The sequence below is a fragment of the Plecotus auritus genome (genome assembly GCF_963455305.1).
Source record: "Plecotus auritus genome assembly, chromosome: 9".
Classification (NCBI taxonomy): domain Eukaryota; kingdom Metazoa; phylum Chordata; class Mammalia; order Chiroptera; family Vespertilionidae; genus Plecotus; species Plecotus auritus.
The window spans coordinates 106504904-106528444 of record NC_137783.1 but is presented as its reverse complement, the minus strand read 5'-3'; the positions used below and the strand labels follow the sequence as shown (position 1 = coordinate 106528444).

General features: G+C 40.2%; 1 protein-coding gene across 5 annotated transcripts in view; it reads right to left on the bottom strand.

The window, feature by feature from the left end:
* The window catches only part of NARS2 (asparaginyl-tRNA synthetase 2, mitochondrial), a 128784-nt gene that overhangs the window by 48784 nt on the left and 56459 nt on the right, over nt 1–23541 (bottom strand). For 4 of the 5 annotated variants that reach the window (XM_080640780.1, XM_080640784.1, XM_080640781.1 and 1 more), the window contains exon 6: nt 17999–18093. The exons of the other annotated variant lie outside the window; for it this stretch is intronic. In XM_080640780.1, coding sequence (XP_080496906.1) covers nt 17999–18093 — 95 coding nt within the window. The remainder of the gene's footprint in view (nt 1–17998; nt 18094–23541) is intronic. 5 annotated transcript variants of the gene reach the window in all.

Sequence of the window (23541 nt, the reverse complement as noted above, 5' to 3'; positions counted from 1 at the left end):
CATCAGGCACTTTACACACATTTTATTTCATCCTTGCTACCCTCTGAGGCTGGCGATTTCAATTCACTGTAGAACTGAAGAAACTGAAGCTTAGACTGGTTAAGAAACTATTCCCGAGTAGCAGAGCAAAGCTGGCTTTAACCAAAGCAGTTTGACTCCATGGCCCACTTTCTGTTATACTGCATGTATGCACTCTCCAAATCTAACCAAGCACGGCACAACACAGCACACTACCACCTGTTCCAGAGAAGTTCTGTGCCCTTAATGCCACTGTTACCCGGCTGGTTTTTGCCCCGCTACACAACATGGTCATTCCAGTGTTGGTGGCTATTCCCAACACACCTTTCTTCCTTTGCTTGCTATCTCTGCAACTGCCACTCCCCATCATTACAACTGCTTTTTCTGTCTTATGCTTTTCTCTATCTATAGCCTCTTCTTAGTGGAAAGGGGATAGTCATTTATAAGCCTTACTGGTCAATCAGGATACATTTTCATTCCATTATAGGTTACAAAAATGTTAACACATCCAATATACTTTATAGCTCTTTTTGCTAATGGCACTTTTGCTCAGGCTCAGGGATTTACTAACAAAGAACTGTTTTGTGGTATACACCTACCCTCCGCCCCCTTCCTAAAGCTGCTTTCAGGTCCAGAGCCATTGTGGAACACTGTGGACCCTGAAAGGCTGGACTTGAGTACCAGTAAAAGGAGGCTTTGTTATAAATGCTTACATGGTCTACAGCAGTGGTTCTAGAGCAGTGGTTCTCAACCTTTCTAATGCCGCAGCCCTTTAATACAGTCCCTCATGTTGTGGTGACCCCCAACCATGAAATTATTTTCGTTGCTACTTCATAACTGTAATTTTGCTACTGTTAAGAATCGTAATGTAAATATCTGTGTTTTCCGATGGTCTTAGGCTCTACAGCAGCGGTTCTCAACCTGTCACGACCCACAGGTTGAGAACCGCTAGCAGGGTCGCCTAAGACCATCGGAAAACACAGATATTTACATTACAATTCGTAACAGTAGCAAAATTACAGTTATGAAGTAGCAACGAAAATAATTTCATGGTTGGGGGTCACCACACATGAGGAACTGTATTAAAGGGCCGTGGCATTAGAAAGGTTGAGAACCACTGTTCTAGAGCTTTAGCATGCATTAGGACTGCCTGAGGGTTGTTAAAGCAGAGCTCACTGGACCTCATCTCAGAGTTTCTGCTTCAGCAGGTCTTGGGGAGCTTGAGAGTTTGTGTTTCTACAATCTCCAGGGATGCTGCTGATCCAAGGACAACACTTTGAGACCCGCCAATCTCTAGAGTGGCTCCTCATCTTGGCTGCATAGTAGATTAACCTATGGTACTGCAAAAAACAATCTTGATGTCCAGTCCCATCCCTAGACCAATTAAATCTATTTTTCAGGGGGTTTGAATTGAAATATGATGCATCTATATTTTTTGAAAGGCTCCTCAGAGTCCTGGCCAGGTGGCTCAGTTGGTTGGAGCATCGTCCTGTACACCAAAAGGCTGTGGGTTCAACCCCAGTCGAGGCACGTACAGGAGGCAACCAATCAATGTTTTTCTCTCACATCAATGTCTCTCTCTCTCTTCCTTCCTCTCTTTAAAATCAATAAACATATCCTTGGGTGAGGTTTATAAAATAGCTCCTCAGACATTCTAATGTACAGTCAGAGTTGAGAACCACTGGTCTAGACTAATTACCAATTATGATTGAAGTAAAAGGCACAAGTAATTAACACAAAAGGCGTTTTTTTACAAAAAGAGTACTATGTAGCCCTAACCGGTTTGGCTCAGTGGATAGAGCGTTGACCTGCGGAATCAAAGGTCCCAGGTTTGATTTCGGTCAAGGGCATGTACCTTGGTTGCGGGCACATACCCAGTAGGGAGTGTGCAGGGTTTCACTCTCATCGATGTTTCTAGCTCTCTATCCCTCTCCCTTCCTCTCTGTAAAAAATCAATAATATATATATATATATATATATATATATATATATATATATATATATATATATATATAAAGAGTACCATGTACCTACGTGCTATAGACACTGAATGAAATAAAAGAATTTCTAATATTCTTGATGAACTCCAAATCAGAGCTTAGTCCATAAACAGGAAAGCAAAGGGAACCATGGCAGAGCAAAAACAAACAGAAGCAAGATACTTTTAAAGGAGCATTTAGCCTATAAAAACAATGCAGAAAAATCTCTATTTCTCTGCACTCATTTTCCTTGAATACTAGAAGAGGAGGAAGAGGAGGGGGATGAGGAGGTAGAAGGAGGGAGGGGACAGAGGGAAGAGGGAGGAAAAGAAGAGGACAGACACACACAGAATATAAAAAAGGCCTGGGCTTAGTAGCAAGTGTTTCACATACGTACCTAGTGATACATATAGGAATTTCACAGATGCTCTGTATACAACAGCAAAACGTGGGGGAGAGGGGAGGGATATCCATCAGTAATAAAAAGGAATACTTGTGGCATACTCATACAAAGAGATACCTTAGGGTAGTAAAAATGAACAGACTATATACAACATGGATATAATTTAGGAATATAATGTTAAGTGAATAAAGTAAGTCATATACATATATACAGATGATGCCACTTATATAAAATTCAAAAGACTGTAAAACTGAACAATGTATTGTTTCTAAATACATACATATGTGATGAAACTATAAAGAAAAGGAATGATAAACACAAGCTAATGGCTAGGTCTCATGGGTAGGGAAGGGGATGTGATTAGAAAAGTACACACCAGAGACGAAAGAAATGAACCATTTTGGGGGGACCTAGGTGTTAATCTTTATACTTTACCTATATATCTATTTAAAAAGTTAATCATTTTGTATCTATGCAATATTTAGAAAGTATTAATAAAAAAAAAAGGGTCACGATGGGCAAGGTAATGGAACACAATAAAAAAGTTAAGTGACAAAATTATTCTAAAAGCTAAGGGCAGGAATTGGCACCAGAAGAATTCTTCAAGCTTCCTACCTTTTCCCTCTCTCTGACTGTCCACTCATATAATTCACCAAGATTAGCCCATAATGAGTACCTACATAGGCCCAGAAACCTCCAAATAGCATTTGACATGGGGACTGCAGTGCTTTACAATCTGGGCAGAGGCCACTTAAATCTGCACTGTCCAGTACGGTAGCTACCAGCCACATGGAGCTATTTAAATGTATACCAATTGAAGTTAAATACAATTAATGAAAATTCAGTTCCTCAGTCACATTAGTCCCATTCCAAGTGCTCAATAGCCACTTGCAGCTACTGGCTACCATAATGAACAGCATGGACACAGAACAGTGCCATCACTGCAGTAAGTTCTACTGCACAGCACCGAAGTAGACTGTAGAAATCTCAGTAAGTACAGAAGATATCAACTGAAAATAATGTGTGTTCAGACAATGGGACATGAAGAAAGAGATCAATGGAGGACAGAGCTGATGGGTACAGCTTCTGAATTTGTTCCAGTGCCTAGTCATACACATTCCATTTTCCCCACAGCTATTGCTCTGCCACACCAGGCCTCTGTGGCTCTCCTTCCCTTTCTTACATCTGCTGCTTTATCAAACGAATGCCCACTTCTTCATGCTTGCAGGCATAGCTTCCCCTTTCTGATAAGACAGCTCTCTTTCTGAAAGGCATTGATGCACAACCCAACAATTTTAAAGTAAAACATGTTTCCAGCTTTTGTTAACTTTCCAACAATATGCATGCATGACTCTCAGAATCAGATTTTTCTAGGCTCTTAACTCATCCCTGGGCAAACTATAAGCCATCTTATTCATCATGTTCTAACGACGAGGATGAACCAACTGTTCCCGAATGATCCTGGTTCCCTGAAAGGGAACATCCAAAACAGATACATGATGAAATGGGTAGTGCCTCCATCATTTGATATGCCTTCACTTATAAATATGCCTCTAAAGGCCACAAAGACACAGTGTTACACAGATACTAAAAACAAATATTCTTCATGACATGGATCATGGAATGATCTATACAACAGGTAGAAAAATTCTGGATTGAACTATTTCAGCAGTTATCCTCAAATTCTCAAGTCATACCAAAGCCTCAATAGCTATGTATGAAATACTACTATTCACAAATCAAACATATATTTTGGCTATAAGGGGCATGCATGAAAAATTTTGAGATAATCCTTTATACAGTAGTCCCTGAAGTGCTGTCTGACTAGAGTTCAAATGTTCTCATTGAACCTCATGCTATACTACCCTGAAGCAGAATTAGGAAGAAGCACAGAATAATGACCTAGTTGAAGAAACTAAGTAAAAGTCACTAAATTATGTTCCAGATACAAAATCCTTTAGGTTTTAATCTTTATCTCACAATCTCTATCATAATTTATATACTAAATCTGCCTCTGCTCACGTTTTGCATATTCTCTAAATTATAGAGATTTATGTGACACACATCTATTTATCTGTCCTATATATCTGTTTTAAATGGCAAAACACTGGTTTCAGTTTTTCAGTGTAGGGGTATAAAGTGTATCAAAAGAAATAAAAATAATGTAAATATCAACCAATATATGTGACTAAGCTTATTTGTTTCCAATTCCTACTGGTGAGAAAGAAACAAAAACTGTGGCTGAGTTTCTTTATTAGCAATTTCTTTGAGAGAGCAGAGATAAAATTTCCTTTTATTTTATGTAAAAGAAAATAAATTTATTTTAGTAAAATAAAATACACAGCAGTGCTTCAGTGATTTCTATAATGCATGCACACAGATTACAGGTGAATTTAATAAATTCTGATTTTTGTTTAAAGAAACTAAATTTTCTAAATTCATGCAAAGAGGAATTCATAGCAACAACATGAAATGTAAAATTAAATTTTACTTTCATATGTAAGGGTACTTTAAAATATCTAAATAGACCCAATATAATATTATTCCAAGTTTGTTAATGCCATTTTCTATGGAGATTTTTCTCTTAACTGGAATAGATAGATGAAATAAGTCAACAGCACAGAAGTAATTCAAGGCCATAGATCATAGCAGTCAAGAAGAAATAGAGAGAGCAGCTATCTGTCCTTATCTTACAACTAGAGGCCCGGTGCATGAAATTCATGCACGGTGTGTGTGTGTGTGTGTGTGTGTGTGTGTGTGTCCCTCAGCCCAGCCTGCACCCTCTCCAATCTGGGATCCCTCTCACAATCCAGGACTGCTGGCTCCCAACCACTCGCCTGCCTGCCTGCCTGATTGCCCCTAACTGCTTCTGCCGGCCAGCCTGATCAACCCCTAACCACTATTCTGCCAGTCTGACTGACGCCTAACTGCCCTCCCCTGCTGGCCCAATTGCCCCTAACTGCCCTCCCCTGCCAGCCTGGTCACCCCTAACTGCCCTCCCCTGCCAGCCTGGTTGCCCCCAACTGCCCTCCCCTGCTTGCTGGCCTGGTCACCCCAAACTGCCCTCCCCAGCTGGCCTGGTCGCCCCTAATTGTCCTCCCCTACAGGCCTGGTCATCCCCAACTGCCCTCCCCTGCTGGCCCCGTCACTCCAAACTGCCCTCCCCAGCCGGCCTGGTCACCCCTAATTGTCCTCCCCTACAGGCCTGGTCGCCCCCAACTGCCCTCCCCTGCAGTCCTGGTCCCCCCCCCCAACTGCCCTCCCCTGCAGGCCTGGTCCCCCCAACTGCCCTCCCCTGCCGGCCTGGTCCCCCCCAACTACCTCCCCCTGGCAGGCCTGGTCACCCCTAACTGCCCTCTCCTGCAGGCCCGTCATCCCTAACTGCCCTCCCCTGCAGGCCTGATCACCCCCAACTGCCCTCCCCTGCTTGCCATCTTGTGGCAGCCATCTTCTGTCCACATGGGGGCAGCCATCTTGTGTGTTGGAGTGACGGTCAATTTGTATGTTACCTCTTTATTATATAGGATTATCATTATCTACCATGAAGTCATATTTTATTTCTTCATTCAACAAATATTTATTAAACCCCTAATCACTATGGAAAATATAGACAGAAATAAATCAGGCATAGTTTTAACTTTAAGGAGCTTATTGATTAGTAGGGGAGATAATAGGCCTAAATGTACAAGCTACAATTATAACATTGCTAGGAAAAAATTAGAAGAACAATTTTGCAACCTTTTGAATAGGACACAAAGATCACAAATCACATAAGAAAACAATGGATTAAGTATATGCTAACAAAGTTAAAAACTCCAGTCTTCAAAAGAGCATTGAAGAGATAGAAAAGAAAAGCAGCACTGGGAGAAAATATTTATAACACATACATCTGATAAAGGGTTAGTATCCAGAAAATAGAAAGAGCTCTTAAAACTCAATAATAGTAAGATAAACAACCTATAGGTAAAAGAATTGAAAAGATAGTTCATAAAAGATATAAGAATGGCCAATATGCACAAGAAAAAAAGTTTAACAATATTAGTCTTCACGGAAATGCAAATTAAAACCATAATGAGCTATCATGTACTTACCAGAATAACTAAAAAAATACCTGACAACACTAATTTTTGTCAAAGATGTGGAGCAAATGGACCTCTCGTCTATTGCTGGTGGGTATATAAAATAGCATAGATACCTCATTGTCAACATAATTAACCACAGCTCTGAGCAGATTATGACCTAATCTGCTCTCATCGTTTATTTCTTATTTAATCTTCACATTATGACAGGTATCTTATTTCTGTATCCCAATCCCTTCCTTTGTTCCAGGTTTAATTTTACGTTCTCACCTATCTTGTGAGTCCTGAATCCTGGCAGACTTACTATTTGTCCCAATTCTCTGCTTTGGGTAAACCACAGGTCTGCTATTGCTGTAAAACAACTTTATTACTGTCAGCTGTTCTTCCTGGGTATACCACCTTGCCTTCTTTCTTTAGCTAGTCCTTTATAATCACCTTGGGCTCTCCAGGTCCCAGTTGTAATCAGTACCATCACCATAGCACTTACTATTTCATGTGAAACTGTGATAAACACTGGGCTTTACATAGTTTCTTTTGTTCACAACAGCTCTGCAAGTGGCCATTATAATTTATCTTTAGAGTTAGGAAGTGGAGGCTCAGACATTATGCTTACAAAACTAGTGTGTAAAGAAGCTAGAATTTCAATTTATGTCTCTCTGACTATATTTCCTTCAATTAACAGAACCATTCACTTGGACAAATTCAGTACTTCTGGAAGGGATAACTTTATCCTAGTAGCTACTTAACTCTGTAACAGCACTGGTGAACTTTATATATCAACTAGAGGCCCGTTGCACGATATTCGTGCAAGAATAAGCCTTCCTTCCCCTGGCTTCACTCCCAGCCGCCGGGAGCTGGCAAGTCCCCGCTCCCTGGCTGTCCGGAGCCGACAAGTCCCTGGTCCCGGGCCGCCCGGGAGCCGGCATCTCCTCGCTCCCGGGCCGCCTGGAGCGGCAAGTCCACGCTTCTGTCTGAAGCACCACTACAGTAGCTCCCTCCACCGCCCCCCTACCCCTCATAGCAGGCTTCACTCTGCTCCGCTCCACGCCTGCATATGCAAATTAACCTCCATCTTTGTTGGGTTAATTTGCATACTCACTCTGATTGGCTGTGGGCGTAGCGGAGTGATGGTTAATTTGCATGTTTCTCTTTTATTAGATAAGATAGATGGGGCTTTCCATATTTTAACATCCTCCTTGGTGTCCAACACAGTCACATACCATACAGAAGAACACTAACATTATTGCTGAATTAATAAGCACCACAGTTATTTTTAGGAAGAAGAAGAAAACAAGCCAGGGGGAAACAACAACAGCCAAAATGACATAAATTCTCTTTGTTCGGAACACAACCAAAATTCTGCAAACATGTAACAAACTCAGACTCCCCACTTCTAAAAAAGTAATTAAAACCACCAGAGTAAAATAGATTTGGATGAGGTTAGGCAGTAACTGAAAGAAATAACATCAGTTTTGCTTTTTGTAGCTTCAATTACTATCCATATTGGTCAAATTACTAAGGATTAATTTGATGTCTCACTATAGTAACCTGCATTTGCTTGTAGACAATGCCAACAGCATTGCATTTCACGCAAAACGAGTTCTATTTGTATCACTACTCAAAGGATTAATTGGGAATTTAAAAAAACCTTACGTCAAACTTGCTTATTCCAAAGACAGTCAATCCTTCAGATATTGTTTGCTTAGCCAGACCTCAGCAACTTAGATAATAGAAGGGTGAGGCTATTTTCCCACATACTTAAAGTGGGGGAAAAAAAAGGCAGGTTAGTCATCTCCCTCACCAAGGAATGCAATGCTAGAAATGGGTAGAGAACCCCACGTTTAAATTTCTAAGGTAGAATGCATATATCGTAGAGTTAGAAACATTAGACATTAAATTAGACAGACACTAAATCACCATGCAAACAATGCATAACCTAACTAGCAATTAAAGAAAAGTAAATTAATATCACTCAAGTTAGTTAAAATAGTAAATTAAGCACAGATATTTATATTCATTCCTTCCTGAGATAATCCTATGTAATAAAAGCCCAGTGACCGAATGGTGAATGACCAGTCAACCAGTTGCTATGATGCACAGTGACCACCAGGGGGCAGATACTCAACACAGGAGCTGCCCCCTGGTGGTCAGTGTGCTCCCACAGTGCAGCCACTCAGAGGGCGGGTCTACAGCCACTTGGCTGACCGGGATGAGTGGTGCTCCCACGGAGGGCCGATCCCCGCAGGCCATGCCCCCGACCAGTGCATGAATCCTGTGCACTGGGCCTCTAGTCTTAAAATAATAATAAAATTAAAAGAAAGAAACAGGAAGGGGGCCTTCAGTGGACAAGAGATCTCAAGAAATCTTTGGAGATGGCTGAGAAAACAGATGGCTGAGTAATGACCAATGTGTCAAAGCCTGGAAGACACTATTTGAAGTACAGAGTATGCTGTAGCAGAAAGGAGATGACCTGAACACAGAATCTTGGTAAGGCTGGGGATGGGGGAAATGGAGATTCATGGAGAGTTTGCATACTGACTGACAATGCTCCCCTCGCTCCTGCCAGAATGGCTGGAAGTCAGATGTCCCCACCAACCAGGGAATAGGAGGTATTTCTCTTAAGCAGGGGTCTGCAGCAGCATCCCTGGTAGGTTTGCTATGACACATTGCTGGACCCCACTCCCACTGTTTCTGATTTCAGTAGTGTTTGCCGGGGCTGGGGAGGGGCGGGGATGGAAGAGACTGCTAATGGGTAGAAATTTCTTTTTGAATTAGATAGTGGTGATGGTTGCACAACTTTTTGTCTATAGTAAATATTACTGAATTGTACATTTTTAAAGGGTGAATTTTATGGTATGTGAGCTAGAGCTCAATAAAGTTATTCTTAAAAAATCATTTACTCATTTGCACACAGGGCTCTCACAGAAGCCCACCACAAAGATTTGAACCATCAAATCATGTCTCCCCTTTGTCTTCCCTATGCTAAACATATTCAGTTTCTTTACCCATTTCTTTTAGCCATGACATCCAGATCCCTCTTATCCTGGCTGTTTTCAGACAGAATATAAACTGACAACTGTTTCATATAACGTCTAATAAAATATTCTAAGTATTTAGAAGCAGACAAAGGAACAGGACAGAGAAACTAGAGAGTTTTCTGGCTTGTGATAATTTGGTTAAATATAATTCATTCAAGTATAACGTATCAAACATAACATGAAAGTACCAAAAGACATCACATAGCCAAATAAATATAGATAATGTACTGGGGTAACTAAAAGATTATACACTATGAAATGCTCTATAACAAGCATGATGTCAAACTCAAAGGCTAACACGGGCCAAATAACCAAGGCATGGGGCCCACGGTCTGCAAGTTTGACATGCTTGCTCTATAACAATGGGGAGAAAAAGTACTAACTGGGTTTCTATTATTCCAAGAATAGAACCAAATATTAACAGCCAGTGGTCATTAAATATGAATGACATTTTAAAATGCACTCTCATGTAACCATTCTACTGATAAAGTTACCTCTAAATTCAATTCAACCTAGACAAGGTGAAATTCCCTTGCCATATGCTTTTCTTGCCCTCAGGACAGTCTTTTTTTTATAATAGCTAATACATATTTCTAATTTCTTATTTACTGCCTACTTTGCTCACTAGAGTCATGAAGTTTGGGATCTTATCTGTCTTGTTTATCTCTGTATCCCAGCACCTAACCTAGTGTTTGGTACACGGTTGGCTCTCAACAAATACTTAATTGAATTGAGATTGATTTCTGAGCTCTGAAACAGTCATTTGGTAGTAGTTGAAACTAAGAAGACAAAGAGGAACAAAATACAGTTTGAGAAATTTATAGGCTAATGGGAAGATAAGCAAAAAACAAAAACCAAAAAAACCCACCCCAAAACCCCCAGATGATGTCAATATTTTTTTTTTTTTTTTTTTTTTTTGCTGTTGGTTTGGTATTTATTTGAAATGCAGGAATATATAAGCACAAGCCGAATCAACAAAGATGAGAAGTAGCTAACAAAGGCGAGAAGTGGCTACCAATTCTTGTTGAGTATACAAGTCAACTGAAGGGAGTGTACAAAGGAGGTCAGTGGGGGGGCAGGGCCTCCCACAGGCCTGCAGAGGAAGCGTGCTCCCTGAGTTAATTTGGCCAACGGGTGGGGTCACTAAGCAACTCTGCTACACTAACCCCCATTAAATAAAATCTACATTTAAAAATCTCTTCAAATGCGGCTGATACAGTCAGCCCTCAATAAAATGTAAATCTACTCTGGTATTTTCCTATAAACTGTTCACCAAGTGCTACTACTGTCCCTCCAAAACGAAAGATTACCGGCATTGCGGGCCCGGCTGGGCTCAGCCACCCAGCAAGATGCAAAACCCTGAGGTTCATTTTCATATCCTAGCCTCCTGCTTTTTTTTAAGGCTGCTTACAATCCACAGAACACCACGCTAAGGGCTCCACAGTGTAGCCACACCCACTGCAGCAGCCCCATACAGACCTCCAAGCCAAGCTGCTGCGAACACTGCCCTAAAAAAAAGATGTCAATATTTTTAATAAATTGATAGAAACCCATTTCTAGGTGTTTAAGTATTTATTCTGTATTAAGTAACAGATTTACAAAATTAAATTCCTTAAATTCAAAAGCTGAGAATCTACGCTATAGAAAGAAAAAAAAAATCAATGATTCCAAAATAGATATAAAATAGATACAAAATAGTTACAAAATAGATAAAGCAACCTGGACATATAGAACAAGGGCATTTAACAAGAAAGACATGCTGCTGGTGTAGATTCTGGGTGAGGTCATTTTTAAGCTGAGTTTAGAATGATGGGCAGGGGTTAGCCAGACAAAGGTACGGGAAAGATGTTCTAGGTAAAAAAAAAAAACACATGCAAAAGACCACAAAAATGTGAAACAAGATGATGTGATTAGAATATTTTAAGCAGTTTTGGAAAGCTGACGCAAAGGGAAGAGGAAGTAAATGACTGAAGAAATGCAAAGGGTGTGTAAAAAGAATTTGGAATGATACCCACATAGCTGCTTTGACAAAAGGATGATAGTGCATTTCCTAGATAGGGAATTCAGAAGGAATATAAACAGATTTAGAGACCATGATGATGAATTTAGTTTTGAACATGTTGAGGTGTTTATACAATAGCCAATTGGAAAAGACAGGTGGGAGCTGAGCAGAGATTCCATGTTAGGCACATGAACTTCACAACAGTATTCTTTACCATCACCTTCTATTCGTCTAGGTATTCTAGTACTTCCATGCCAACAATCTAATTCCTCATTAAGACCTCTAATTCTTTAACTTCACCACTTTTTCCATCATCACCCTTTACTACTACTCCCTCACTTTGCTCCTGACCAAAGCATAGATTCCTTGATCTATCCTTATAACCTTCTGTACCTATCTGCTTCCAGCAGATTTACTTGGCAATACCCAACCCTTGTTTAATCCAAATATTCATATTCTCTGTATTGTATACCAAGTAAGCTAAATATTCCTACTAAAAAGCCTCTGCACTTGCTGCTCAATATGCCTGCCTATATCATATAAATAATGAAATTGGTAAGGTGATAATGAATAAAGTTCCTGAGTCATACCAGCAGTCTATTAATTCATATTTCTATCTAAATAGGGTTAAATTTTAACATAAACAATACACTAAAAGAAATCTCTGTGTTTTTAAGGTCCCATCTTCAAGAAAACAGCATAAAGAACCATCAGTATTCACACACATTCAGGAAACAAGAAGATAATTAAAGATCTCAAAATTTCATGGTGATAGCATTTCTAAAAAATAGAGCAAAAGGAGTGATTAACCTTTACTTAATTCCTGTTGTGGGCTCAACTTTAGAGTAGAAAAGGCAAAGCAAAATTTTAGAATAATAATATTTTGTGCTTTACAAATCAATTTAATGATATTACTAAATATCTCTTCTTAATAGATATAGCTATTTAGAATATTTATAATCTGTGACAGACATATATGAAAAGAACTACAAACTGGCTAACTGTTAAAAACAAGAGGAACTCTTTTTCCTTTAGGACAGGAAGTAGGTAAGTACTATAAGAGAACAGAAAAAGAGAAAAATAATTTCTATTGAGAGAAAAAAGGGAAGGAGTCAAGAAGCAGGTAATATTTCAGCTGAGCCTTAAGGAATGAGTTATGGAAAAAGGCGTCTAATGTTATAGGGAGGAACATTGGAAACACAGAAGTACATGAAAATGCATGGCATGGATAAAATAGCCACAGTCCAAAAGATTTTGAAAATCAGTGACTATAAATTAACAAAGTTCAGATAAACATCTAAATATCAAGTGGGTGAAGGATGAAAAAGTCATATGGGACAGGAAGACAGTTTCACACCCAGTTACAAGGGTACCTCAGTTTGACTCAGGTTCACATGCTGATTTTCTGATCACAAGCACGGAATAGGATGGGCATCCTGAGTATGAGTATTTTTTGGCTTCTGAGCTCAGCATCTGGGTTATCTGATGAGATAACCCAAGGGGATGAGTTCAGAAATTGCTCACATCAAGCACAAAGCAACCAGTTAATCAACCTGGAATGAAATCAACTCAATGTCCGAACTGATTCCACACCCCTGCCCCAAATGGAATACATGTAGCTAATTTTTTCTCATTATAAAAGTAATAAACACTAGTTTTTCATATCTGAAAGACAAGTTTAAGAAAGAAAATAAAAATTAGTAGAGTTAGCCATTGAAATATGGTGATTTTTCTAGACTTTTCCCTACTTATACATACACACATATTGTAAAAAACTGAAATTACATTCTACTTTCTTTTTCATAACCACTTTTTTTGTGCTTCTTTTAACAACATGATGTAAAGTTTTATCATCAGTTTTAATGGCTGTACAGTAGATCGTTGTTTGGTTGAATCATCATTAACCCTTAGTTTATTGCCAGGGTCCATATGTCCAGTTTTAATTTTGAGTTTCTTTGTTGAGCAAGTCATGAAAAACAAGAAAAGACTTAGAAATAGTTACAAACTAGGAGAGAGGGGGAAACGTGACAACTAAATGTAATGTGGGACCCTGAATTGGATCCTGGAAATGAAAAAAGACATTGATGGGAAACTGGTGAATTACAGATTAGTTAACAGTAATGTACTAACACTGGTTCTCAGTTTTGTCAAATGCACCATGGTAATGTAAGATGTTATCAATGGGGGAAACTGGGCGAGAAGTATAAAAAAGTCTGCACTATCTTTGCAACTTTCTTGTATTTAAAAATTGTTCAAAAATAGAAATTCTTATTTAAAAACAAAATTAACCTTTAAAATGGAGCCATAAACCCACTAAACCGACATAGAAATCCTTTTGGAAAATGTTAACCTTCTAAATTTAACTACCATTTATTCCATTTTAAAAGTCTGTTAAATAAAGTTTAAAAACAAAGCTGAGGGAAAGAAAACTAACAATTTCTTATTGGAGACTAAATCATGTATTAATCTGAGATATGATGTACTGTATATTAATAGTCCTAGAACTATGCATATTAAACTAGGAACATTTGACTGACATTATTAGAAATACTCCATAATACATTAAAAAATACAAAACCTTATTCTGCCAATTTAATGTTCTGTCAAGTTTCACTGTACACTGTGTTCTGTGGTTCACTACACTTTACTGGGAAAGAGGGAACATATTTAATCCACTAGTGATATTATAATAGAGAAACCAATGTTTCATAAATGTACACCTTTCATGTATATGACACTTCTGAGGGGAAGATACTTTGCCTCTAACTCGATAGATAAAACAAATGAATACTGAAAGGCTGTTAAGAAAGGTTATCCAAAACTTGGGTATAAGGCTAAAAGGTGCACAGCATGTCCTTTCAATGGGACACAGACCCACTCAGAGGTTATTTAATTACTCAGGCGAAGGTACTTTGCTCAATTATTTTATTTACTACTAGAGGCCTGGTGCACAAATTCGTGCACAGGTGGGGTCCCTCATCCTGGCTGGCAATTGGGGCCTATGGGTGGGGGGGCCACAGCTGGCAGGGGGGAGGGGCTGTGGGGGGAGGGATGGGGCTGCGGGAGGTTGGCTCGGGAGCACACTGACAACCAGGGGGCAGCTCCTGTATTGAGCATCTGCCCCCTGGTGGTCAATGCGCATCATAGCGACTGGTTGACTGGTCGTTCCAGTCATTCTGCCACAACAGTAGCAGATTGAATTAAATATCCAGATTAACTAAAGTTATAAGTTAACTTATAGATTTTATCCAGTAAAATAGTAAATAATTTCTGTCAGGTATAAGACAAACTTCCAAAGGTCAGGGTTTATTGGTCTGTGGGATATTAGCCAGTTTGTAACTAACCAGGCAATTTTTTTTTTAAAATTCCTTTATTAAATTATCTATGAATACACAGCTCTCCAAGTGCTCTTTGAACTAGCTTTACTATTTTACTTTTTCCCTCAGTAATTAATGAACTGAATAAAATATTTGATACATGTTAACTTTGTATTTATACTAGAGGCCCAATGCATGAAATTCATGCAAGAGTAGGCCTTCTTTCCCCCGGCTGCCAGCACCGACTTCCCTCTGGCACCCAGGACCCGGGCTTCCCTCACAACCCCGGCTTTATCTGGAAGGACGTCCGGTCTAACTAGCATATTATGCTTTTATTATTATAGATGAGTCCTATTTTATTTTTTAAAACTATACTTTGGCAGGAATAAGAAAAGGGTCAATTACTGGAGGCAAGGATAAATAATGAAGTAAAGACAGTATTTTCGATAAGTGATGCTGGGAAAACTGGACAGATACATGAAAAAAATGAAATTGGATCACTTCCTTAGACATACAAAAATAAACTCAAAATGAAGACTTAAATGTGAGATCTGAAACCACAAAACTCCTGAAAGAAAACATAGGCAGTAAACCCTCTAACATCACTCTTAGCAATAACTTTTTGGATATGTCTTCTTGCGCAGAGAAAACAAAAGAAAAATAAACAAATGGCACTACATCAGACTAAAAAGATTCTGCACAGTGAAAGAAACTATCAACAAAACAAAAAAACATCCTATTGAATGGGAGAAAATATTTGCCAATGATACATCTGATGAGCAGTTAATATCCAAAATATATAAAGAACTCATACAGCTAACACACACAAAAGAATCCACACCCTCCCTAACCGGTTTGGCTCAGTGGATAGGTCCCAGGTTCGATTCCGGTCAAGGGCATGTACCTTGATTGCGGGCACATCCCCAGTAGGAGGTGTGCAGGAGGCAGCTGATTGATGTTTCTAATTCTTTATCCCTCTCTCTTTCTCTCTGTAAAAAAATCAATAAAATATATTAAAAAAAGAAAAAGAATCCACACCCAAAGCAACAATAAAAATGAAATGATCTGATTAAAAAATAGGCAGAGGAACTTAATAGACATTTCTCCAAAGAGAAGATACAGATGACCAATAGACATATGAAAAGATGCTCAACATCACTAGTCATCAAGAAATGCAAACTAAAACCACAATGAGACATAACCTCACATCTGTCAGAATGGCTATCATCAAGAAATCAACAAGTATTAGAAAGGGAACCCTTGGACATGGTTGGTGGGGTTGTAAATTAGTGCAGCCACTATGGAAAACTTGAAAAATTAAAAGAGACCTGTCATTTGACCCAACAATTACACAGATGGGTATTTATCCAAAGAATACAAAACACTAATTTGAAAAGGTATTTGCACCTCTATGTTCATTACAGCATTACTAGTAATAGCCAAGATATGGAAGCAATATAGCTGTCCATCCAGAGATGAATGGATAAATAAGAGGTGGTATACACTATTAATATACACAATGAAATATTACTCAGCAATAAAAAAGAGTAAAATATTGCCTTTTAGGAAAACATGTACAGACCTAGAGGATACTATGCTAAGTGAAATAAGTAAAAAAGAGAAAGACAAATACTGTATGATTTCACTTATATATGGAATCTAAAAAAACACACAAAACAAATAAAACAGAATCAGACTTATAGATGTTCTTTATATTTTGGCTGATGGTTGCTAAAGAGGGTGGTGGTAATGAAAATAAAATTTAAAAAATTAAAATTTCAAAAAATTACACTATGACAGGTGTAAGTTACTTTCCATGACATTCCTGACAAGACCTTTCCCACATACAGCTCTGCAGATCCTACAATCCTACGGGCCCATATGATGATAGTTTTTCTGTACAGTATTCTAATAATATTGTCTATTATTTGAATATTTGAATTGTTTCTGCCTCAAAGATAAATCAGAAAAGAATCTAAGTAAAGTACATGTTATTTTCAAGACCATCTTTATTCCATCACTGACTTTCCATCCTGACAATAAAGTATGTAACAAGATAAACATGAACACTATTCTATTATATATCTCCTGAGTTTCCCCACCTGTACATTTTAAGAACAATGGGAAACACATAAAGATTCCCTTGTTTTCACTGGAGCCATTTCTTCAGTCTGCGGGCCTATGCTCTATCCACTGAACCAAATCAGCTAGAGCTTCAAGAGATTTAAAAAAAAATGTTTTTAATGATTTCAGAGAGGAAAGAGGGATAGAATCATCAATAAGACAGAATCATTGACCAGAGATGCCTCCTGCACGCTCCCCGTACTGGAGATTGTGCCTGAAACCAGGCATGTGCCCTGACCTGGCATCGAACCGTGACCTCCTGGTTCAATGGTTGATGTTCAACCACTGACCCACAGTGGTCAGGCTCTTTAAGATATTTTTGAACCTCAATCTCTATATGAGAAAATAAAGATATATAAAAGAAACCCAGTACTTGTTAAATCAGCATTAAGAAATTACGCACAGAATTATAGAATATAAGATTTAGACAGGACATTAAAAATCTTTCTGTCCAATCCTGTTTTAAGGAAAAGGAGTGTTGGGCTGAAAGGAGTATAGTGATTTTCCAGAGATTTGAGAATTGCTAAAATTAATATGACCTACCCTTCTAAGACTTTCTAATTTGTCACATGTCTCATAATGGTTTTGTGGGTTAATTTCCTTATTAAGTCAATTACTAAACTAATTATTAAAAATAATTTTCTTCTATTTGTTTCAAGTACCTTTGTTTTTTTAATGAAATGGGCTATTTCCTGGTTGAGGTGGGAATTATAACTTTATTTTCAGAATATGATTAATTATATTTAAATTTTCACTATTTTAAAAAAAGATTGGTAAAATCTTAAAAAATCACAACTTCATATTTCTAGTGCTACATTTTTCACTAAAAACAAAAGTCTAGACTAACGTGATTTTTTTTTTTTCTTTTTAGTAAGAAACTTGGATATTGTCATGTCATTCCAAATGTACTTTTGGTGAATCCAAGTGGAGTAATTTCAATTTTTAGGTTTTAACATTGGGAAAGAAAGCATTATTTCACTCCCACCTAACCCATAATCAGTAGTCCATTAAAACAAAAGAGAAAAGAAAATTCTGTACCCTGACATCACTTCTAGGTGAAGTTGTCCCGAGACAGTTAAGAAAGCAGGAACATCAAAAAAATTCTCTTCAGGTACCTTTATTTTGCTTGAAGGCTGCAAATGAAAAACATAAGCCACAAAAAGCTATTACATGCTTTGCTCTGATTTTCACACTTACACATGTGCCACAACTAAAAATCATAACACAATTAAACAATGTGAGGCCAGGTCATGCTCATAAAAATAAAGACTGTTCTCAGTACACACCTAACAGAGAAAATGTCTGCTTGGGAAATGCTTAAGTCAATGAAGTTTACTCCATATTTTCAAAACACAACAACCGAAGGACAAAGTATTTTTGTCACAAAATAAACTTCTCTCTAAGAAGTGTTTCTGATTGAGGGTCAAACCAAGGCAAGAGATTCTGAATTAAAATTTTTGAATGTGAATAATTATAGAATCTCTCAAAATTTTGATCCATGACTAAGACTTAATTTTTTAAGGGGATGGCATCTAGAACTGTTATTATTAAATTATTAATGATAATGCTCTTAATACAGATTTTAATGAACACATTATAAACTTTTAAACACATTATTTCATTTAATTTTCTCCACTACTTGGAGGTAAGAAGAGCAGGACCCTATCTTTAAAAGACATGATAAATAATTAGATTTAAAAATATGTAGGGTCATTATTCCATTTGAAATGGGTAGCAAACAAGCTAGCCAACGTTTATAACAGTCAAGGTAAAAAAATTAGAGTTCAAACACAATTTAAATAGTATAATCAACAAAGCTTCTGGATCAAGTTGTGACTATTATACCTAAATTTTTGGAAAGAAGCTAACTAATTTACCAACCTTTGTATTTCAAATTGTGCATTTATTTGAAAATGTTATATTGCAATGGTGCAATTACTATAAAAGTGTAACAAAGTCAATTTTAAATATACAATAGAGGATGGAAGACTCCTTTTAAGAGAATTATAGAAACACAAGGAATGAAGGTATCTTATTCAATCCCACTGGTTGTTCTAAAAATACATGTCATGTATAGGTATGAATGTGTATTAATGAGAAATCTAGTGTAAAAATTACCAATTGAAATCATTCCCTTATTCTGTAGTTGCCTATTATTTTTCAATCCTACTTTGATATTGGTTTTAAATGTCCTATCATTGCTTTTTAAATAATGATAATATAATGACATTAAATGTATCAAATTTTATATACTTTTTCTAATATTTATCAGTTTATTTTTTATTAAATTTATTGGGGCGATACTGGTTAATAAAATTATATAGGTTTCAAGTATACTATTTGTTGTTGTTAATCCTCATTTGAGAATATTTTCCCATTGATTTTTTTTTTAAGAGAGAGTGGAAGAGAAGGGGGGAGAGACAGAGAGAGAAACATCGATGTGAGAGAGACGCATCAACTGGTGGCCTCCCACACGCACCCCCACCTGAGCCTGCAACTAAGGTACGTGCCCTTACCAGAATCAAACCTGGGACCCTTCAGTCTGCAGGCTAATGCTCTATCCACTGAGCCAAACCAGCTAGGGCTATTGTTGCTTTTTAAAAATCCATCTTTAAATCCCATCATCACTGAAAGAATATTGTTTCCAAGGACTTAAATACTCAGAACTAAACTATTTGACCTAACATGTGTTAGGATTTCAAAAAAAAGATATGTTCTTGATATTTCTTCACTATTTACTAATAATTATTTTTCAAATAAGGCCATATATACTATATAATAAAAGAGTAATATGCAAATTAACCACCACTCCGCTACACCAACAAGCCTCGCCCACCAGCCACGCTCACCAGCCAATCAGGAGCGAATATGCAAATAAACCCAACCAAGATGGCTACAGCCACAGAGAGCAGGAGGGAGGCTTGGGTTTCCCCAGCGATGGAGGGAGCCAAGCTTTCTGCCTGCCCTTGCCAGCCTAGGCCTCCACTCAAGGCTACAAAGTTTCAATGATAGAAGATACATAAACCCAAACAGAAATGGCGGCAGCCACAGAGCTGGAAAGAGCAGGAGGCTAGGGTTGCCCCAGGCGATAGAGGAAGCCAAGCTTTCCGCACACCCTGGCCGGCCCAGGCCTCTGTTAAGGCTACAAAGTTTCAATTATAGAAGATACATAAATCCCAACAGAAATGGCTGCCGCCACGGAGCAAGCAGAAGGCTTGGCTCCGCTCCAGGCTACAAAGTTTCAATTGTGGAAGATAAATAAACCCCAGATACCAGGGCCTCCGCTTGGGTCACCAGGGGGCGTGGCCGGCCTGCAAACCACCACAGGCCCCTCGCCCAGGCTGCCCCACCCCCCAAGGGAACCCCCACCCTGATTCGGGACACCCTTCAGGACAAACCAGCTGGCCCCCACCCATGCACCAGGCCTCTATCCTATCTAATAAAAGAGTAATATGCAGGTTGACCATCACTCCAACACACAAGATGGCTGCCCCCATGTGGTCAAAGATCCTGCCCCCAGGTGGACACAAGATGGCTGCCACAAGATGGCCAGCAGGGGAGGGCAGTTGGGAGGAACCAGGCCTGCAAGGGAGGGCAGTTAGGGGTGACCAGGCCTGCAGGGGAGGGCAGCTGGGGGGGACCCAGGCCTGCAGGGGAGAGCAGTTGGGGGGGACCAGGCCTGCAGGGGAGGGCAGTTAGGGGTGACCAGGCCTGCAGGGGAGGGAAGTTAAGGGAAAACAGGCTGGCAGGGGAGCAGTTAGGCATCAGTCAGGCTGTCAGGGGAGTGGTTAGGGGGTGATCAGGCTAGCAGGCAAAAGCGGTTAGGGGCAATCAGGAAGGGTGGCAGGTGAGCAGTTGGGAGCCAGCAGTCCTGGATTGTGAGAGGGATGTCCGACTGCCTGTTTAGGCCCGATCCCACCAGGATCAGGCTTAAACGGGCAGTCGGACATCCCTCGAGGGGTCCCAGATTGGAGAGGGTGCAGGCTGGGCTGAGGGACACACACCCCCGTGCACGAATTTCGTGCACTGGGCCTCTAGTATATGTATATATAGACATATATACATATACATATACATATGTATACATATACCTATATATGTATATATATATACACACATATATACATATAAAATTATACTTTCTCCTTTCCTTCATCTCTTTAGCCTATAATTTGTATCGAAACTTTATTCCAATTTCTCTTTTATTGTAGACTTGAGGCCCGGTGCACAAAATCGTGCACAGGTGGGGTCCCTCGTCCTGGCTGGCAATTGGGGCTGTTTCGGGCCGTCTCACCCAGTCCCGATCAGGGCCGATCGGGGCTGGCTAGCCAGGGGGGAAGGACCATGGGAGGTTGGCTGGCCACAGGAGGTTGGCTATGGGAGCACACTGACCACCAGGGGGCAGCTCCTGCATTGAGCATCTGCTCCCTGGTGGTCTGCATGGCATAGTGACCAGTTGACCATTTGTTCAGTCTACTGGTCGTAACAGTTGCTTAGGCTTTTATGTATATAGACTAGAGGCCAGGTGCACAAATTCGTGCACAGGTGGAGCCCCTCTGGGTGGCCTGCAGGGATCAGGTGGAAACCCGCAGTCCAATGCCGCCTGCAGCTTTTACCTGTTGCTCCTGCTCATCCCAGCCCCACTGTGCCTGCCAGGGGCTCACGTCCAATCAGTCCAGATCGAGATAGGCTCGCCAGCCATGAGCCCTGCATCTAGCACCCTCCCAAGGGGACTAGCCTGTGGGATCGGGCTGAAACTGGCTCTCCGACAACCCCTGAGGTGTCCTGGATTGTGAGAGGGCACAGGCCAGGCTGAGGGACCCCAGTGGTACACGATCGGGCCAGGGAGGGACCATGGGAGGGCTCTAGGGTGTGTCTGGCCCATCTCGCCCAGTCCTGATTGGGCCAATTGGGGCCTGCTGGGGAGGGATGCAGGAGGTTGGCCAGCTGGGAGGGGAGGGACCAGGAAAGGCTCCAGGGCATATCTGGCCCATCTCGCTCAGTCCCAATCGGCCAGACCCCAGCAGCAAGCTTACCTACCGGTAGGAGCATCTGCCCCCTGGTGGTCAGTGCATATCATAGCGACTGGTCAACTGTCTGCCCCCTGGTGGTTAGTGCATGTCATAGTAAGCAGTTGAGCTGCCTTAGCATATCATTAACATATTATGCTTTGACTGGTTGAACAGTTGACCGGTCACTGGACAACCAGACACTTAGCATATTAGGCTTTTATTATATAGGATACTAGTGGCTTGGTGCACAAAATTTGTGCACGGAGTGGTGGTGTCCCTCAGCCCAGCCTGCACTCTCTCCAATCTGGGACCCCTAGGGGGATGTCCAACTGCTGGTTTAGGCCCTATCCCTGCAGGATTGAGCCTAAACCGGCAATCGGACATCCCTCTCACAATCCGGGACCACTGGCTCCTAACCGCTCACCTGCCTGCCTGCCTGATCGCCCCTAAACACTCTGTCTGCCTGCCTAATTGCCCCCAACTGCCCCTTCTTCCAGCCTGATTGCCGCCAACTGCCCCCCCGCCAGCCTGCTCGCCCCCAACTGCCCCCGCCTTGCCGGCCTACTTGCCCCCAACTGCCCCTCCCAGCCGGCCTGCTCACCACCAACTGCTTCCCCCCTGCCTGCCTGATTGCCCCCAACTGTCCCCCTGCCAGCTGGCTCCCCCGAACTGCCCCCCCCAACTGGCCTGATTGCCACCAACTGCCCCCCTCGCCAGCCTGCTTGCCCCCAACTGCCCTTCCCTGCCGGCCTGATCACCTCTAACTGCCTCTGCCTCAGCCCCGCCACTATGGCTTTGTCTGGAAGGTCTCCTGGTCTAATCAGCATATTACCCTTTTATTAGTATAGATAAAAAGTCTAGTTTTTTATGACTAGATTTTAGTCTTTCATTATTAGCATTTGTACAAAATGGAATCTGATCTTTTTACATCTCTTAAATCTAACATATTTATTAACCATTTTTTGAGAGGGAGAGGGAAAGAGAGTAGGGAGGGAGAGTGAGAAACAGACAGACATCAATGTGAGATCAGCTGCCTCCTGCACACCTCCTACTGGGGATCGAGCCTGCAACCAGGCATGTGCCTTGACCTGGAATCGAACTGGCAACCTTTTGGTGCACAGGACAACACCTAACCAACTGAGCCACACCAGCCAAGGCTAACATATTTAAATAGATACAAACACATCAGTACTTCATTATGCCTTCCAATGTCATGTGTAATATTTTACATACTGAAATTCATACTACTTTTTTATGAACTACTTCCTTTATTTCTAATTTATATTACAATTAATACATTACATTAATTTTTAAAAAACTGTGTGTATTAAGTTATATTACCAATACATTTTATTTCAGGATATTAAAGGGAAATTATAAAACATTTGTTTCAAGAAGTAATTGCTCTATGATAAGCAAAGTAAGCCAGTTGGAGAAAGATAAATATCACATGACCTCACTCATATGTGGGATATAATGATCAACATAATTTGATGAACAAGAATAGATCGATCAAGAGACAAATAGTAGGGGAGGGAGGTTAGAGAACAACTAAAGGACTTGTATGCA